General features: G+C 44.4%; 1 protein-coding gene across 2 annotated transcripts in view; it reads right to left on the reverse strand.

Moving 5' to 3' along the window:
* Nucleotides 1-1230: 1230 nt before the first annotated feature.
* The window catches only part of LANCL2 (LanC like 2), a 57101-nt gene continuing 39626 nt past the window's right edge, over nt 1231-18705 (reverse strand). For both annotated transcript variants that reach the window (XM_034761270.1, XM_034761272.1), the window contains 4 exons: nt 11224-11406; nt 9061-9237; nt 5804-5876; nt 1231-1831 (listed from right to left, as the gene is read on the reverse strand). In XM_034761270.1, coding sequence (XP_034617161.1) covers nt 1716-1831; nt 5804-5876; nt 9061-9237; nt 11224-11406 — 549 coding nt within the window. In that variant the 3' untranslated portion in view covers nt 1231-1715. The remainder of the gene's footprint in view (nt 1832-5803; nt 5877-9060; nt 9238-11223; nt 11407-18705) is intronic.

Consider the following 18705-nt stretch of genomic DNA (forward strand, 5'->3'; position numbering starts at 1 on the left):
CAGTACATGCAGCTGCACTGTCTTCAGTGAGGCTATGCTGATTTATACCTGCTGAAGAGCTGGTCCTATAAGACAGTTTGTCCTTTTATTGAAACTACTGGAGAGGGAGGTTGCTCAACACAAATCTGCATTTTATTTTATTTTTTGCTTGTATTTTATTTTTTGCATAACAAGTTTCAACTGCAGGTCACTGTGATAGTTTAAGTTTTGTTTATTAATGCTTTTGTACCTCCCCAACTGGCTAACATTTACAGCTCCTATCATACCGGATGGGCTATTAGGCTCGTTGAAATTCAGAACAAAGAGGAAATGAGTTGCTCTCCTCTCATTTCAGAAGTGGTGCGCCTTCCTGAATTACCAATAACTAGATGCTCCTATTCTTCCAGCCCTGGTCTCCCCACATGTTTACTTGTATGTTGTAAACTGTATGCTGTACAGATTCCTTCAGAGGATGTGCTTGTTATAACCAAAGAGTACTACCAGGAAAAGTGTAACTGCTGTCACAGTTTCACACTTTGCTATTGCATGAAACTTTGAGAAATGGTGGTATGAGTAACACACTCATGGCATCTTCTGGTATGTGTTTAAGGAACTAAGAAATACTTTGCTTTTGTTACTGCTCTAGGAAGGGGACTCCAAACAGCTCTGTAGGGCAGGAAGACCTATAGTCTTAAAAATTATTAATGATTTTGAATGCCTCAATTTTCAGGGCCCAACTGAAGACATCTTAAAGGGGCTTCTCTTTCTGAGAGTGCTGAGCCCCTATGTCTGACAAATCAGGTCTCTTTAAGCTTTCTCAAACTGAAAACTGAGCCACCAAAAATCACTTCTTAAAATTCAGGCCAGTTTCTTTAAACGTAACTTCTAGAGCAGTGGTGGGCAACCTGCGACCCATCAGGGTAATCTGATTGTGGGCCGTGACACATTTTGCAGATGTTGACCGTCCGCAGGCACGGCCCCCCACAGCTCCCAGGGGCCGCGGTTCGCCGTTCCCGGTCAATGGGACATTCCCGCAGTTCCCATTGGCCGGGAACAGAGAACCACGGCCATTGGGAGCTCTGGAGGCCCGTGCCTGTGGACGGCCAATGTCAGCAAAATGTCCCGTGGCCCGCAATCAGATTACCCTGATGGGCCGCAGGTTGCCCACCCCTGTTCTAGAGGATGGGGAGAAAAATGTTTCTTATGAAGAAACAGAGAAGTACAGCACAGAAAAGCTTTATGTTTTGTTTGCTCATTTAAGATATAACTATGTATTAACCTGGTCACTACACTACACTGGACTCTCTCATTTGTCAGGCCAAATGGAACCTTATCCACAGTCACATTGCAGAAATAGCGATCCTGCTGCTGCTGTTACTCATGCACAAAAGGGACAAGAGTGGGATTCACACAAGAAAACAGCTTTTGGCTTACAATGAAAGACTCACATCTATGGACAACACCAAGAAACATGCAAACACTTGAAAGACCTGAAGAGAACAACTGCAAAAAAGAGTTCAAAACTTAATCTCTCTTTTCCCACCACCGAAGGCATCACTTAAATAAAACCTGGGCATGGCTTCTGATTCATGCTTTAATGACTTGTGGTCCTTTGGAGAAAGAGGTGTGAAGAGGGATTTCCTTGTCACTTGTTTAGGCTTTAAAGTTGGTTCAGTATCAGAGGCACTAGACAGTCTTGTCACTCTTGACATTGAGTTTCCATTGCAACAGATCTCTTAGCTGTCTTGTTCCACTTTATTTTCTCTCCTTTGAGGTCCAAGTTCAAATGCTGGAAACTGGGAAGTCTCTGGTACCAATATGTCCGATAGGAAATGAATAGCTCCCGCCATGCCTGAAACATACAAACTGATTTCTTATTACAATAGCTTAAGAAATTAAAAAAACAATCAGTCAGAGTTCAAACCAGATATATCAGAACCCATTTTAAAACCTCCAGCCAGCAGTCTGCTCTGAGCGGGGGGGTATCCTTATGTGCACTTGGAGCCCCAAAGCCACTGAGATTTTGCAAGGGTGCAAGTTTCACCTGTATGGATCCAATTGCAGGACTGAGGCCTTAAATTGTGCACACTGTGGGGCACTCTGGATCTGCAGAGTCTGGCACCACCTCAACCTATATCAATAATCAAAGATCCTAGGAGGCAGGGATAGCTCAGTGGTTTGAGCACTGCCCTGCTAAACCCAGAGCTGTGAGTTCAATCCTTGAGGGGGCCATTTAGGGAACTGGGGTAAAAATCTGTCTGGGGATTGGTCCTGCTTTGAGCAGGGGGTTGGACTAGATGACCTTCTGAGGTCCCTTCCAATCCTGATATTCTATGATTATCCTAATTTAGATTGTGTCTGATACTGCACCTCACATTCTTCATGGTGCTATTATATGACTATATCAGAATGATGATGTATTTTATGCAAGATGGGTTGTGTAAGGTGTCATTGGAAAAGTTATGATTTGCTGAATATGATTATCCTATTTGTATGCATGTATCATTTTTGTATCTGAAGTTATAAATACTGACTATGTATCTGTGCTTCAAATGTAGTTACACCTGGGTAATGCCCACTAAACAAGATGCTTCCAGTCTAGATAGCTGGTTGGGAGACCTATTCAGTAGGGTGACCAGATGTCCCGATTTTATAGGGACAGTCCCGATTTTGGGGTCTCTCTCTTATATAGGCTCTTATTACCCCCCACCCCCTCTCCCGATTTTTCACATTTGCTGTCTGGTCACCCTACTATTCAGGGCAATGAGGCATTAGGGAAAACAATAGGCATTAGGAGAAATTTATCTCTCATCTAGTAAGCCTTCCTGAGAACACTCCAGAAAGCCTGTAAGTAATGGCTTCTATGACTCTGCAAGAACATGTGACCAGGCCACATGATTCTGGACTCCATCTTGGGATGTCAGTATTTCTCCACAAACTGGTCTGGGAACCAAGTTTTAAAACAAAGGGTTCCTGCCATATGCAAAAGCTATATAAGGCAGGGAATGACCTCATCTGTGGTTCTTCCCTCCCCACACAAGAAGATTCCTGGAGACACCCGAGGAAAAAGACTGAACTCGGGGAAGTGCTGGACCCAGGCTAAAGGGATTTCTAGCCTGTGTATGGAGACCTGAGAAACCCAAGCTATAAAGCTAATGCAGCCTGTGCCTTAAGAATCTACAAGTCTGCCTGTACCATCAGTTAAGGTGAGAATCTGCTATTCATATTCAATCTATCTAGTATATTAAGTTGCATTTTTCTTTATTTGCTAGGTAATCTGCTTTGGTCTGTTTGCTATCCCTTTTAATCTATCTTTTGTAGTTAATAAATTTATTTGATGTTTTAATCTAAACAGCGAGTTTGGAGTGAAGTGTGTAGGAACCTTAACTCAGAGGGGCTGTTGCATATTCCTCTCCACATTGTGTGTGGGGGGAACACTATGAGCTTATGATGTACAGTTCCCTGTGCAATGCGAGACGGTATCATTTTGGGTTTATGCTCCAGAGGGGGTGCATGCCTGGGGAGCTGAGAGTTACCTTGGCTGTAGCCTTTCTACTGCTGCTACCTGCAGTGACTAGTCAAAGAGCCTGCATGCAACTGCAGCTGCGTGTGTCCCTAGCTATGTGTATGCTGGTGGAAGTGTAAGACCGGGAGTGTCTCTGCAGTTTGTCACAGAAGCAGTGTGACAGGCTGGTAGGTCAGAGGGCTTAGCAGTACCCCAGTTCCAGGTGGCACCCCAGGGGTAATCTGTCACAGTGTCTCCATCGGAGCAACTCTTGAACTTCTGAACCCTGGTTTATCATAATAAATGTCACCAATTCGATACCACTGGATAAACAAGATATTAATATATTTATTGTTATCAGGGAGGTAGTGCCCAGACGCCCTAATCAACCTCGAGGCCCAATTGCGCAAGGTCTCATACAAATACATGGTATTAATGCAAGTAAAATTTGGATTCCATGAATGATAAAAGAATCTTAGCATTTTAGAGCTACTACTGCTATTCTACGAAGACATCTGTAATGTTTTCTAAATGGAGTTCTGCCATTATTGATGTATAGTATGTAATCTTGTTAATGTTGCAGTTTAACCACTTCTTAAAACAATTTTTAAATGCCCACCTTAAAAGTAACACTAACCACCCAGTTACAGGCCCCGATTCATGACAGCACTTAAGTATGTGTTTAACTTTAAGTAATGGAACTTTAGCATATGCTTAAAGACATGCTTAAACGTTTCCCTGAATAGGAACGTTTTCCTGGTTCAGAGTCTCGGATGCTCAATAAAAATTAATATATTAAAAACTCTTCTCTTCCTACTAGGCCCAAGTATCACCCTACAACGTGCACATGCAGCTCCTAATGACTTTAGCAGAAAGAGAGAGTACACATGAGAGAGAGTGTGTACGCATGTATGCACAAGAGAGGGCCAATTTGACTCAGACTTGAAAAAATTTGGTTAGACAGAAAGAGAGAGAGAGAGAAAAAAAAATAAAACTTGGCAAAGTTCCTCCAAATTGTAACTTCCATTTTTTGTAGCTGCGGGTCACATTAACCCCTAGACAGCCCTGAGTGGCTTTCTTTCTGCATCACGTTCTCAGTGAGTTTCTAAGTTTCTATTCTACAAATTACTCCAAGGGTGACTTTGCTTCCACTACATATAAAGATAGTCATAATGCTGCAAAAAGCAGCAGTTAATTCAGGGCACCCTATCAGAAATACGAACACTATAATCATATTCTTTACCCCAACTGCATTTGGAAGAGGTGCATATAACAGCTACTGACACAAAAGCCCTTAGATTGCATTGCTATTCTAAAAAACACCCGTATAAAATCGTCTGTAATTCCCCATACTTGTGATAGGTGGTGCATTAGGTTCACTATCAAAGAACAGCAAAGCTATTTTTAAGCCTTTTAAGGGCGAAGATTATTGTTCTGTTTTGAGTTTACAAAAGATAAGGATTTACAAGAGAGCGTTAGAAAAATATAAACTCTACTTTTCTACTTGTTCATTGTAGATCAGTGGTTCTCAAACTAGGGCTGCTGTTTGTTCAGGGAAAGCCCCTGGCAGGCCGGGCCAGTTTGTTTATCTGCTGCGTCCGCAGGGTGGCCAGCACGTCCCTCGACCCGTGACGCTTCCTGCAGCCCCCATTGGCCTGGAGTGGCGAACCGCGGCCAGTAGGAGCCGTGATCGGCCAAACCTGCGGATGCAGCAGGTAAACAAACCGGCCTTGCCCGCCAGGGGCTTTCCCTGAACAAGCGGCGGCCCTAATTTGAGAACCCCTGTTGTAGAATATTTAAGTGACACAGGAAGGCCTTTAATCAAAACACGGCATTTCTTTTCTTTAGCTGTGTGGATGAATTTGGTTAATATTGGTGCTCAAGAAAGGACTAATAGAACTAAGTCTGGCCCTAGGCAGGCCTAACAGATAAATTTTCTTACGGGCCTCTGTCAAAGAAACAAACTACTAATCTGCAATGCCGTTGCAATTCCGGTCTGCTGCTCACTCAGTAATTATGATTTATAGGATAGTTCTGTGATGCACAACAACTATCCAATTGCCCAGACTCATGCTTGCTTATGACCCAAAAAGGTTCCAAACACAGGACAGATTAATGAATAAACCAGTGCCCCGAATGAATAAACCATCAAATACCCAGTGGCACCAGTTTTATATTGAAAATTTGTAGAATGCAGCTTTTAAAAGGTTTTCCCCAATAAAGGAAAACATAACAGTTTTTCTGACTTCCAGTCACATGCCTTACCACAAGATTGTCCTCCTTCCTAATACAACCCAGACTGCAGCAACAATACTTTACCTTCAAATAGAGAGTAGGGTCGGTCAGGAATACGACATCCATGTGCACCATACTCTAAACACCACTCTGCAAACTGTGGGAGAGAGGGAAAACAGAGTGGCTTAAATGTGTACGTATACTGATACAAGCTTGGACAGCAGCACATAAAGACACCTTTTAATATATAGAAAATGCAATGAGGCTCAAGCAGAGAAACAAACTGGACTCTTTATCCAAGATTAAATTGTCCTGCCTCAACTAGGCTAAGACTTCAATCAGTTTTCAGGAAACTGGAAATGCAGATTAACCGAAATCCACTACATGGTGATACAGTTTAATTAGTGGGGCAGATTTTACTTACACTTTTCACTGAACATCTGGGGGGGGAGGCAGGAGGAAGAAGAGGAAAGAAAAATGCTGCAAGAATATATTTGTATGTCAATTTGAAGGGCAAGCAGAGAATGCACCATAATGGTAACAATTTCTCCCTTTCCCTGCTAATGTATCCTTGCGGTCATGAGTAATGCCCATTAATCACATTTCTGTGTCCTTACATTGCTCGCACTTCAATTTAGAATATTTAAGATTCAACAGCCATTACATTACTAACCTTATTTTGTCCACCCGCCCCTGAGCATTATGGTAAATCAATTGGATCATTAAGGTTGTCAATCTTTTGTTTTCAAGAACTTTCCATTTTCTGCCTCAACTGGGCAGAAAGCGCCATTGAAAATTGTATTGTTTTCCCATATGCCTGATTAACAGTAGTTGGTATACTTTGTATAGGGAATGCTACAAGTACTGGGCTAACATTAATTACTTGCAAATTGCATTTGGAAAGATTTTAACAGCAACGATAGTTTAAAAGCTCTTTTATGGGCCTCTCAGAAGCAACATATGTGGATCCCACCTACTCCCTTGGTCTCTCCATGTGCTTTGCTTTTCTAACATGTTTCAGCTCTGAGTCCTCTATTACTGGAACAGTCCTGCAAAGCACCTATTTAAACAAATTTCCCCTGTAATTTGAACAGGCTTATAGAGAATAGCTTTTCCTTCTCAGTAGAGGTCACCATTGCTCCATTTGTACTAGAGTCTAGCTATAGCATATTTTTTTGTCGTTTGGTTCTACTGCACCCGACAATAACCACGAGACCAGACCAAGAATCAATTAATCAGAAGCAAAAGGAAAGTCTCACCCCCCTTCCTCCCACATATTCCTGAAAAATAACTCCTTCATTTAGTCAGAGGAGGGTGATGCTTTTAGAAAAGAGACGAAGTATTAGTACTCGTCTCAAATAATTTTTAGGCCCAATTCTGCCCTCAGTTATGCAGGTGTGACTCTCACTGAAGTCTACAAATTACTCCCCCTGTAATGGAGAGCAGAAGTGGACTTTTGTCTGCAAAGTGTTTCTAACCTTAATGACTTCTCATGGCATCCATGAAAAGGTAAAGTATCATTATTATTCCAGGAATGGAAGGAGAGGTTAAGTGACTTGCTGAAAGCCTCTGAGGGAATCAGTATCAGAGCTGGATTATAAATCAAAAGTTCCTGGTTCCAAGTCGGGGGGGGCTGGGGGGGAAGGGGAAGAGGGCGGGAAGAGAGAAAGCCAGGCAGGCATGTTCATCAAGAAAGCAGCTTAGGGAGTCATCTAGTTTCCACCCAGATGGACTTTCTGACTTCAAAAATTCCGTTTGTGTTAAAAATGCTTTTACCCTCACTGAGATTCCATTTCACGCTGCTAATTAGGTGACTAAAGGGGTGGAGGCACCATCTACCTCTGATCATTACTTAGTCTTTCCATTTTACATTGTACAATTTTATTCAGCAGAAAAAAAAAAATGTCAACAGTCCCAGATACACAAGGCCCTCTTTACACAATGCACAGTCAACCTGTGGAGCTCGTTGTCAGGGGATGTTGTGAAGGCCAAAACTATAACTGGGCTCAAAAAAGAATTGGATAAGTTCGAGGAGGATAGGGTCCACCAATGGCTATTAGCCTAGATGGTCAGGGATGCAACCCCATGCTCTGAGTGTCCCTAAGCCAGTGACTGCCAGAAATTGGGACTGGATGACAGGGGAGTGGATTGCTCGTTAATTGCCCTGTTCTGTTCATTCCCCCTGAAGCATCAGGCTCTGGCCACTGCTGGAAATCAGGATATTGTGCTAGATGGACCACTGATCTGACCCAATATGGCTGTTCTTATGTTCTTAAAAACACTGAAGGATTGTGAGGCACTCAGACATTATGGTGATGGAGGCCATATAAAGTACCTAAGATAGATTGCGTTAGACCTGGTCAAGACAGATTGACCTACAGACATTACATATGCTACATATGCAGTTGCTAGTGATTTATACAATTGTTTAGATCTACATCTCTAATGCCCCTCTCCTTCAAATCATGCTGCTTCCCTGGACTAATCCAGAGCTGGAAGACAGGAAGTCCTGAGGTCTGATACCAGCTAGGCCTCTGGCTTGCTGGACACTACAGTAAATATCAGAGGATACAAGCAAACAGAGGGCCAACAGTTTTAAAACTTTCGACTGTTCCACAGTGAAATGATTGGAATCCACACAGCCTCTGTACAGATGGCCACTGCTGATTTGAAGACAGTTGGGAGACTATTTTTCAAATTTCCTGTTGAAGTATTTTAAATAGTCTCAGACTATACAGAAAGGTCTACGAATGTCTAATTAACTTCAGCAAGTTAAGGTTCATAACACTCTGGTGAGATAAGAAAACAGAGGCACAGAGCTCAGATGACTTTCCCAAGATCACAAAGGAAGCAATATATCAGAGCAAGGATTAGCTCTCAAAGCAGTACTCAGACCATGGGGCTCTCAAGCCCAGCAAAAAGTAATCAACTCATTTTATATACATTAAAATTGAATCCATGCAATTCAGAGTTCTAGAACCCCAAGGTAACAACTAGTGTGAAAGCCAATGAACCAAAGTATAATCATTACAGACCACTGAACAGTCACTGCTAGATCAGATGTATCCCGTAGCGGATATCACAAGGGAATACTTATAGTATATTTTTAATATCGCAATAGAACACAGGTTAGCTACGTTTAGAGCAGGTATCGTCTTTTCAAGCCACTCCTATTTCCGATTCTAAACACTCCCTACATTTTGAGAATGAAATAAAAGTTACAGGTAGCATAGAAATATTATTCCTTTTTATTATATTAGGGTATGTGATGTTTGCAATTAATCACACAGAAATTCATACGACTGTAGCCAGCACAGAAGAAGCAATACAGTAAATCCCACCTTGCAAGCCCGGTAGAGATACTTTTTGTCCTCAGTTAGGTGATAGAGAGATAAGAAGGAGTAGCCATTGCCAGCGGTCCCATGGCAGATTCCATACCCTTTCCTAAGCAAACCTCTCTGCCAGATGACATCACTGCAGTCCATGGCATCCTTCAAATATTTATCCTCTTTAAAGCTCTATGGAATAAGAAAAACACTCAAATTCAACCAACCTACCCAGCAACAGAAAAAAGGAGTGGAGAATGCGGCAAGTTTCATCTGTTCTCTAGCTATTTATAATCCACCCACCACAGCAATAATTTTCCTCTCTTACCAGACTGCTTCCCCTCCTGTGCAGGATAAAAGAAAATTAAGAGGACTTTATGAATCTGAAAGCATGATCAAAAGAAAACACAAGATCCGTATCTTAAATTCTAGATTCTCTCTATAGTTCACATTTATCATCTATCAAGAGTTCTCACTCTCCTTTTTTCACTACTCCCCCCTCCTCCAAATTGTGACTGTGTTTGATTTAAACTTGAAATACAAAAGGGTTATTCTAATTAGATTCATGTAACAGATGGGGGCACAACGGGTTTCAGCCCCAAGCCTTCTGGTTGAGGTCATGGTGACTTCTGGCCAAGGGCAGGTCCTCCCTGTTTCTACATTGAAACGCTGTCCAAGAAATGCTTTACATTTCATATTACCCAGTATGGCATTTGCCTCTTTACCAGAAGCACAACAATGATCTTGACTATAGATCATTGTTCGTACTGCAGTAGCTCTGTGAGGCACTAGCCCCATTGTGCTAGGGACCATACAAGCATTCCTCTCAGCCTGACCTTCAGCTGTGTTTCAAACACCAAGAACCCACTCTTGCAGACTTTACTTACACCCAAAACTCCGTCTAAAGTTATGTTATGGAGTCCATCAGGAAAGCAGGGAATGAAACAGATGGTTTTCACTGAGACACCAGAGACCTGTAGTCTTAAGCAGCCAGTTTCTGCTCTTCTCTATCTGGTCTAACTCAGATCAGCAGTAAATCAAAAAAGGGATGGTTGACATACTTAGAGGTTTATAAAGCCTCGATCTATCAGTGGCTGTCATTAAGCCACTGAATAGTACCATCAGTATGAGGTTTTTTTTTTTTTTTTTAATTAAATAGTTTCATGAGCTTTGTAAAATTCGACCAACAAGGCAGAGAAAACATCTCACTATCTGAACAGCTTCTCTATTACCACACAAGGACAGTCCAGTTACAAGACTTAACTTGAAGGCTGGATGATTGGTTCTAGTTTCCAAGGAGCTACTTTCCATTACCTAAATCCCTCTTACTTTACAGTATGGAGTACGATCTGTTGACTCTCTCTTCAATTACTTTTTATATTGCTCTTAAAGAAAGGAGACTGTGAAGTAAAAAGAAGCTGATTATGTGACCTGAACATCTTAAAAGACAAGGTAGGGCCAAAGAAGTGTCTGCCAACCAAAAATGTTCCTGATCCTCTCAACTCCTCAAGATATACAGCATTTTGTGCTGAGAAAGCATTACATCGGGAAGGGAAAAATGGATTTTTGCAGTGTCCAATCACCCTTCCTCTCAGAGCACTCCAGAGCACATGCTCCTGTGGCTTCTGTTGCATTCAGAAACACTTTAGGAGGTTTACAGTTCAAATTTCAGGTAGCAGTGCACATAATTATACAGATAACCATGAATGCTTTTCATCAGCCCACTCAGACCAAGCAGAGAACCTGCCAAGGCAGCTTGTCAAGAACAGGAATCAATTTGCATAAATTTAATTAAACTGCTTGCTTACTAATGTTCTGTGACTCAGAGCTCCGGAACCTGAAAACAACAGCAGAACCAGTGAGGATACATAGGAACAAAGACTAGGCTAGTGCTAAATTACTGTGATAGGATACACATTATATTTGTCAGGCATCTGGGATCTTTGTAATCTGACATCAGCAGTAAGTGCTACATCTTAATAATACTACAATCCTTAAAGTAAAAGGTGGTTTAGAGATATTGATTTTTAAAATTAAAGACACCTTTAACATTCTGAATAAAGACTCAAAGATTACAGACCAAGATTTCAAAACTAGGAGCCTAAAGATCAAAAATTACTTCTGTAGACATACGGACGCCTGAGGATGTGCGTGCACATGTATAAGAGAAAGACTTACCTTATAAGCTTGCATTAGCATGTGGATGACTCCTGGGGCACCATGGCACCAGTGGACTAGTCTATCCGTTTCATTGCTTAATGATGATGGATAGTTCCCAGATCTGAATTTTTTATGACGTACATAGTCAATGCTCGGTTTCACCAGCTCAGTCAGGGTCTCCTGATCCACATTTGAAACTGGCTAAGAACAAAATAATCACATATTAAAATGCAGTTCTTTACTCTGTCCATTCTATTTTGCATACACAAATTCTCATACGTAGAAAATTCCATGTACAAATCTCAAAACTCTTTATAAGCATTTCATTAATTTAGCCTCACAATACCCTTATGAAAAGCAGTATTATCCCCTTTCTACAGATGGACAAATTGAGGCACGTTGGGTGACTTACGTCAAGGGGACCCAGGATAACTGTGGCAGAACTGGAATAGAACACAAGTTTCAAGACTCCTAGACCTCTATCAATGCCTTACATCACAAGAGAGCACTTAAGGAGGAAGGCGGTTTGGTTATTTATAACAGACACTTGAAGACAAAAGATATATAAGCCCAGTGTGGTTTTAAAACAATGGCCTAACTGCATGAAATACAAACCTGGCATGTTTCCCTGAGCGGAGGTGTCCCTCATAAGGCAGCTAGCAGAGTACTGTTGTGGCCAGTGACCCATCTTTCTAAATGTTTATGACGGTAAAGTATTTTCATCATAAGTAAAGCTTCCTAAACCTATGGACAGCTGAAGAAAGTAAACAAACTGAGTGGCAGGATCTAACAGTGTCAGCCCAACAGTTGGTTGGGAAGAATCACATCCAGAAGACAGACATCAAGCACCAGATTTTCAATATTTATTTAGGCGCCTAGTGTTGCAGATAAGTGCTTTTGAAAATCCTAATAGGTGCATTTGTGAATCTTTAGGCACCTAAATATCTTTAAAAAATGCTATTCTTCCCCTAAAAGAACAGGAGTATTTGTGGCACCTTAGAGACTAACAAATTTATTTGGGCATAAGCTTTCGTGGGCTAAAACCCATTTCATCGGATGCATGCAGTAGAAAATACAGTAGGAAGACATATATACACACACAGAGAACATGAAAAAAATGGGTGTTGCCATACCAACGAGACTAATCAAATAGCCTACCTTAATTGATTAGTCTCGTTATAGTTGGTATGGCAACACCCATTTTTTCATGTTCTCCGTGTGTATGTATATATCTTCCTACTGTATTTTCCACTGCATGCATCCGATGAAATGGGTTTTAGCCCAAGAAAGCTTATGCCCAAATAAATTTGTTAGTCTCTAAGGTGCCACAAGTACGCCTCATTCTTTTTGCTGATACAGACTAACACGGCTACCACTCTGAAACCATTCTTCCCCTAGATACTCCCCATGACTTTGCATTAATGTTAATAGGATTTACATTCTTGCCATAGAGGAGACTATACCCACTGAGTTGCATGCCCACTTCTAGGTGAGGTGCTGATACCAATTCCTTTATACTTAATTAGTAAGTACATTGTGGGGTTTGCAGGTGTTCCTAATTAACATTCATCTCCCCTCTCACCTACTTTATGGGATTTTTCCACAATAAGGCTCTATTCTTTTCCAAGCCCACATGATCTCTGAAATTCCTGAAAGCCTTGGGCGTAGCAGGGACCCCGTAATTGAGTCAGTGACAGGGACCTCATCAGTCTTTTTAAATTATTGCCCACTGTGCTCAATTTTATTACAGTGCTTCTGCAGATCTGCATTTAATAGGACAGCACCCCGTCGCAAATTCACACTCCTAGAGCCAAAGGAGAAGACTTTAAACATCTACAGCTTTCAAATATGTTCACCTTGAAACTGCAATATCTATTTACTTGGTTTTTTTTCTTATGTCAGAGGAGGAATGTTTACTTTGCTGGCCAAGTTAGTTAAAAGTACCAAAGTCAGCTACTGTGCTATCAGTGGGGGACATTATTGTTTCACCATTAATCACAGGTACTTACATAAATCCATCAGTTCTCCAGAAAAGCACAAAATGTAGGGCTGGAAGGGACCTCGAGAGGTCATCTAATCCAACCCCCTGCACTAAGGCAGGATTAAATATCTCTAGATCAGCTGATCTCAACTCGCGGCCTAATCAGCACACAGCTGTAGCCCATGCGATATCCTCAGGGCTGTAACTACGGTCCCGGGCACTGAGGTGATGGGGGAGAGGGGGTGCAAATTCAGGCCCAGTGGTGTCAGCCCCCCACCTTCAGCAGGATCAGACCCAGTAGCATCAGCAGGAGACCAGGGTGCTCAGTGCCCCCCCACGCCACAGGATTGCAGGTCCAGTGACTCTGGCTGGAGCAGGCTCCCTAGCACTAGGACCACAGCGGCAAGTGGGCAGGGCAGGCCAGCTGAGCTACCTGCAGTGGAGGTAAGAGACCAGTGGGCATGGGGGGGAGGGGAGGAGAGGGAGGAGAAGGAGGGGGAGGGGTCAGGGAGCTAGGACTGCAGAAGGGGGTTGCAGCTGATGGTAGGGAACTGGTGTCCAGGGGCAGTCCCTGGAAGGGGGGCTAGATATTAAGGCACAGTCCCTAGGTGGGGAACTAGGTGCATGGGAGGCAGTCCCTAGGTGCGGGGCTGGAAAGAACAGTTCCTAGAGAGGCTATTCTGCCCCAAACAGGGCACCCTGTCTCTGCAGGGCAGGCATGTGTGCCAGCACAGCGCTGGGGTGTCTAGATACTGGGGAGACACTCCGCACCATGCAGGGCTCCACATCTTTACAGACAGGTTCCACAGCTGCACTCTCCGGGTGCTCAGCCCAGACACGCCACCACCAGCAGCATAGAAGCGAGGAGGGCAATACACCCTGCCATGCAAACCTTACAGTACATTAATTAATTTTAACAGTTAATGTTTTGACTTTTTTTGCTAATTTAAAATGCTCTTCGTAGACATTTGCCAGTGTTGAAATGAAAGGCCCTGTATCAATTTGAATCATAATGCTGTCAGATAACAAATACTAAACCTAATTTTTTGTAGATGTACAGGTAGTATATCTATTGTGCAGATGCAGCCCACATAACACAGAGACCTGCATATGCAGCCCACGATGGTAAAACACGTTAAGAACCACTGCTCTAGATCATACCTGACAGGTGTCTCTCTAACCTGTTCTTTAAACTCTTCAAATGACAGGGATTCCATGATGAATTCCCAGAGAGAAGAGAAACTTTTGAGTGAGTGGCGATTCACAACTAGATCTAGATGGTGCTGCAGTGCTACAGAAATGACTTTCCAGTCAAGAATCTTAGGGCTAATCAGTGCCTGTGATAGAAGGCAGGAGCTCAGGTAGCAAGCGTGCCTTAGGCACTGTCTACACGACACAGATCAATGCAAGGAGGTTACATCAACCTAGCTGTGCATGTGTCTACACTTAACTTAGGCTCCCATGGATGTAAGTCCCCTGTCATGCCGACTTAAGAACACCACCCCTCTGAGTGGCATAGAGCTACAGTCAATGTACTTAGTGTAGACACTAGTTACTTAAGGCGACCTTAACTGTCCTCCAGCAGCTATCCCACAATGCCCCACACTGACATCTCTGGTCACCATTGTGAATTCTGCTGTCGGGGTCACAGAAACTGGAAACTCATTCCTTCCCCTTTAAAGCCCTATGAATTTTTGAAATTCCTTTTCGTGATTGCCCAGCTTGGCAAGCACACCTAGCAGCTCTCCATTGTTATATGCAACTGCCCAGCTGATCATGCTGGCTACACACTCCAGACACACATCTGGCTGGAGTAGACAGGAGATACTGGATCACCTGGGCCTGTGGGGAGAGGAGGCTGTGCGGGCACAGCTCCAAACCAGGCACAGAAACGTCAACATCTATGAGCAGATTGATCGGGGGGATGCAGGAGAAGGGGTCTAACAGAGACCAGCAGCAGTGCGGCATGAAAGCCAAGGAACTGCGGCAGGCATATCACAAGGCCAGGGAGACCAACATTCGATCTGGGGCTGAGCCGCAGACCAGATGCATTTACAAAGAGCTGCATCCTCAGACTTGGCAGAAACTCCACCACCCCCAACAGCACTGCGGATACCGCCAGTGAGCCAGAGTCACAGGCCTCTGCTGTGAACAGCGAGGAGGAGGAGGAGATGGTGGCAGATGAAGAAGAGGAGGAGAACGGGGAACAGGCAATTGGGGGGGATCCAGCTGTACAGCAAGCCAGAATCTGTTTTTGACTCCACCTCAGTCCAGCCAGTCGAGCATGGATTAACTCGAAGCAGAGGAAGGAACCACGCGTAAGTGTGTAGATATTCAGTTACAGGAATGGCACCCCCAAAGAAGTAGGTCCAAAGATGTATCCTTTCATTAATTTACTCATGCTGGAAGAGATAGTGGTACAACCGAGAGAGGTAGGGTTGCTGTCTGCTTTTCATTCCATCTAGAGCAGTCTCACACTTCTTTTACTGGTGACCCCTTTCACATCATAAGCCTCTGAGTGCAACCCCCCCCCCCCCCATAAATTAAACATCCTTTTAAATATATTTAACACCATTATAAATGCTGGAGGCAAGCAGGGTTTGGGGTGGAGGTTGACAGCTCGCGACCCCCATGTAATGACCTCGTGACCCCCTGAGGGGTCCCAACCCCCAGTTTGAGAATCCCTGTTCTAGAGTTAGGCAGGGGGCAGGCAGAGCAGTTTGTTTACATGCACAGAGATGTCCCAGGAATCCTCCAGAGAGATCTCAATGAAACTTCCATGGGGGTATTCTGCAATCCTCTGCCAAAGGTTTCTCGGGAAGGCTGCCTTCCTACACTACTCAGTGATAACTTCAGCAGCACCACGGCAGTACACGGGCTAGCAGCATACACAGGCCCAAGCAGCTTCAGGACGCCAGCAGCGGTTGTGCTCTCTACCTTTGTTACCCTCAGGAGTGAGGCATAGCTAAAATCACCACCTGTGCAAAACGGTGCCAGTATCCAGTGCCCCTGCCCTATGCTACTAGAATCATGCAACTGAGCAATTCCCTCCTCATTTCCCCAACCCTCAGTGGGCCACACTCACCATGGCCAGGGCTGTGACTGGTGCCACGCACAAGCAATCCCAAACAGAAGTTGCGCTTTCATAGTGAATACACCTGACAATACCACCTCTGTGTGTTTTATCTGCAAATGCTGCCATTGCAGCCTTCAGGGTCTCCCCCTCCACAGAATGCCTGGGCCAGATAAGGGGGAGAAAGGAGAGGACTCAAAGTGACATGTTCAATGAGATCCCGCGGGCCAATGCTGCATCAGACAGCAAGCACAGGGCCTGGAGGATGAACACTGCAGACAGCCTGGAAAAGGATAGAGTAGAGAGGAGAAAGGCACAAGAAAAGGAGAGGGAGATGTACCAGGACATAATGGGACATCTCAGGCAGCAAAATACAGATGCTGTAAACCAGTGATCACCAACGTCAATTGAGATCTACTGGTCGATCTTGGAGACTCTCCCAGTCAATCGCGGTCTCCAGTGGTGCAGTGGAGCTGCCGCTAAGACAGGCTCTCTGCCTGCCCCAGCCCCAAGCCACTCCCAGAAGCAGCCAGCGCAGCCCCGGGGGCGGTGGAGGGGAGAAGGGGTCTCCATGCATTGCTCCTGCCTGCAAGCATGGCCACCGCAGCTCCTACTGGGCAGGAACAGGGAACTGTGGCCAATGGGAGCTGCGGGGGCAGTACCTGCACAGAGTGATGGCGCACAGAGTTGCATTGGTCCCTTCCAGGAGCAGCGTGGGGCCGGGGCCGCCCAAGGTAAGCGCTGCCCCCTTCAATGGGCGGGTTCTGAATGGCTCTGCAGCATTCAGACCTGGTGTAGCATGAGTACAGCAGGCCCAGCTATGCTGGCCCAGCATTTCTCTTCCACCACCCAACCTGCAGCCTCCCGGAGCCAGCCCCCCATACCCAGTGTCAGCCGACCCCCCTCCCTCCCAGAGCCAGCACCCCAACACTCTGCCCCAGCCCGGAGCTCCCTCCTGCACCCAAACTCCCTCCCAAAGCTTGCACCCTTCATCCCTTCTGCCCCAAGCTCAGCCCGGAGCCCCCTCCCACACTACAAACCCCTCGGCCCCAGCCCAGAGCCCACACCCCGTCCCAAACTCCTGCCCCAGCCCGGTGAAAGTGGGTGAGGGAGAGCAAGCAACGGGGGTGGAGGGTGGGATGGAGTGAGTGGGGTGGGGCAGATCTTGGATTGCCCTTAAATTCAAAAAGTGATCTTGGGTGTAAAAAGGTTGGAAACCACTGCTGTAGACTCTGGTGGACCTGCAAGTTCAACAATCCTGTGCTCGCCTCCCTCTGCAGTCCAGAACTCAGTATTGGGACCTCCCTACAAACCCTCAACATTCTACGTGGCCTTACAGGTCTATGCACAACCCCCACCACTCCATCCTGGAGAACATTAAAAGACAATCACAGCTTCACATATACCAACCATGACTTTCACAGGTCAGTGTATGTGTAGCTGGAATGGATGTGAATGTTATTTCCCCTTCATAAGTTCTTTTCTCTTAATTGATTGAGTTTTACTATGTTTTTAATATATTTGTTTTTAAATTGCCTGGGATGTTTTTGCACTGATTTTGTTACAGAATAAAATTCTATAATTTAGAACATAATTCATCTTTATTAGTTCACAGCATATGCTGGCTAGTGCTCATCAGTTCTGAAAGCAACCAATTACCTGTTACTGCACAGTGTCACTTAACGCATAAGATCATTCACAAAAAAAAAAAAAAAAAAAAAAAAAAAAAAAAGTAATAGGTGCACTGATAATGTAGTATCTCTCTACACGTACAGCAATCACCACACAATACATATCGTGCCAAAAAAAGAGCAGGGCCAGGTAGAGCACACTACCACCCACTACTCTGGCTCACTATTAAAATGGTCTTTCAAAGCCTCCCTGAGCCGTATAAGCTCCACGTTGAGCTCTTCTAATAGCCCTTGTATCTGGCTGTTCAAATTCAGCAGCGAGCTGCTCCACTTCTGCCCTCCACCCCTGTGGAAACTTTCCCCTCTTTCCTTCACAGATTATTATGCAGGACACAGCAGGCAGCTGTAACCATTGGGATATTTTTCTCATTGAGGCTCAATCTTGTGAGTAAACGATGTCAGCGTCCCTTCAAACAACCAAAGGCACGTTCGTGTGTCATTCTGCACCTGCTGAGCCAATAGTGGAAGCTTTCCTTGGTGGTGTCGAGGTAGCCGATGTACGGCTTGATGAGCCAGGGCAGCAAGGGGTAGGCTGGGTTACCCAGGATCACTATAGGCATTTCAACATTGCCAATGGTAATCCACCAGTCAGGAAAGAGAGTCCCTTCTTGTAGCTTTCTGAACAGTCCTGTATTCTTAACAATGCAAGCATTGTGCACCTTCCCTGACCAACCAGAGTCAGAGAAACATCTCCGGTGATCCACCAGCACTTGCATAACCATAGAAAAAGTAGCCCTTTCTGTTGATGTACTCTA

This window comes from Trachemys scripta, chromosome 2 (genome assembly GCF_013100865.1).
Source record: "Trachemys scripta elegans isolate TJP31775 chromosome 2, CAS_Tse_1.0, whole genome shotgun sequence".
NCBI classification, from domain to species: domain Eukaryota; kingdom Metazoa; phylum Chordata; order Testudines; family Emydidae; genus Trachemys; species Trachemys scripta.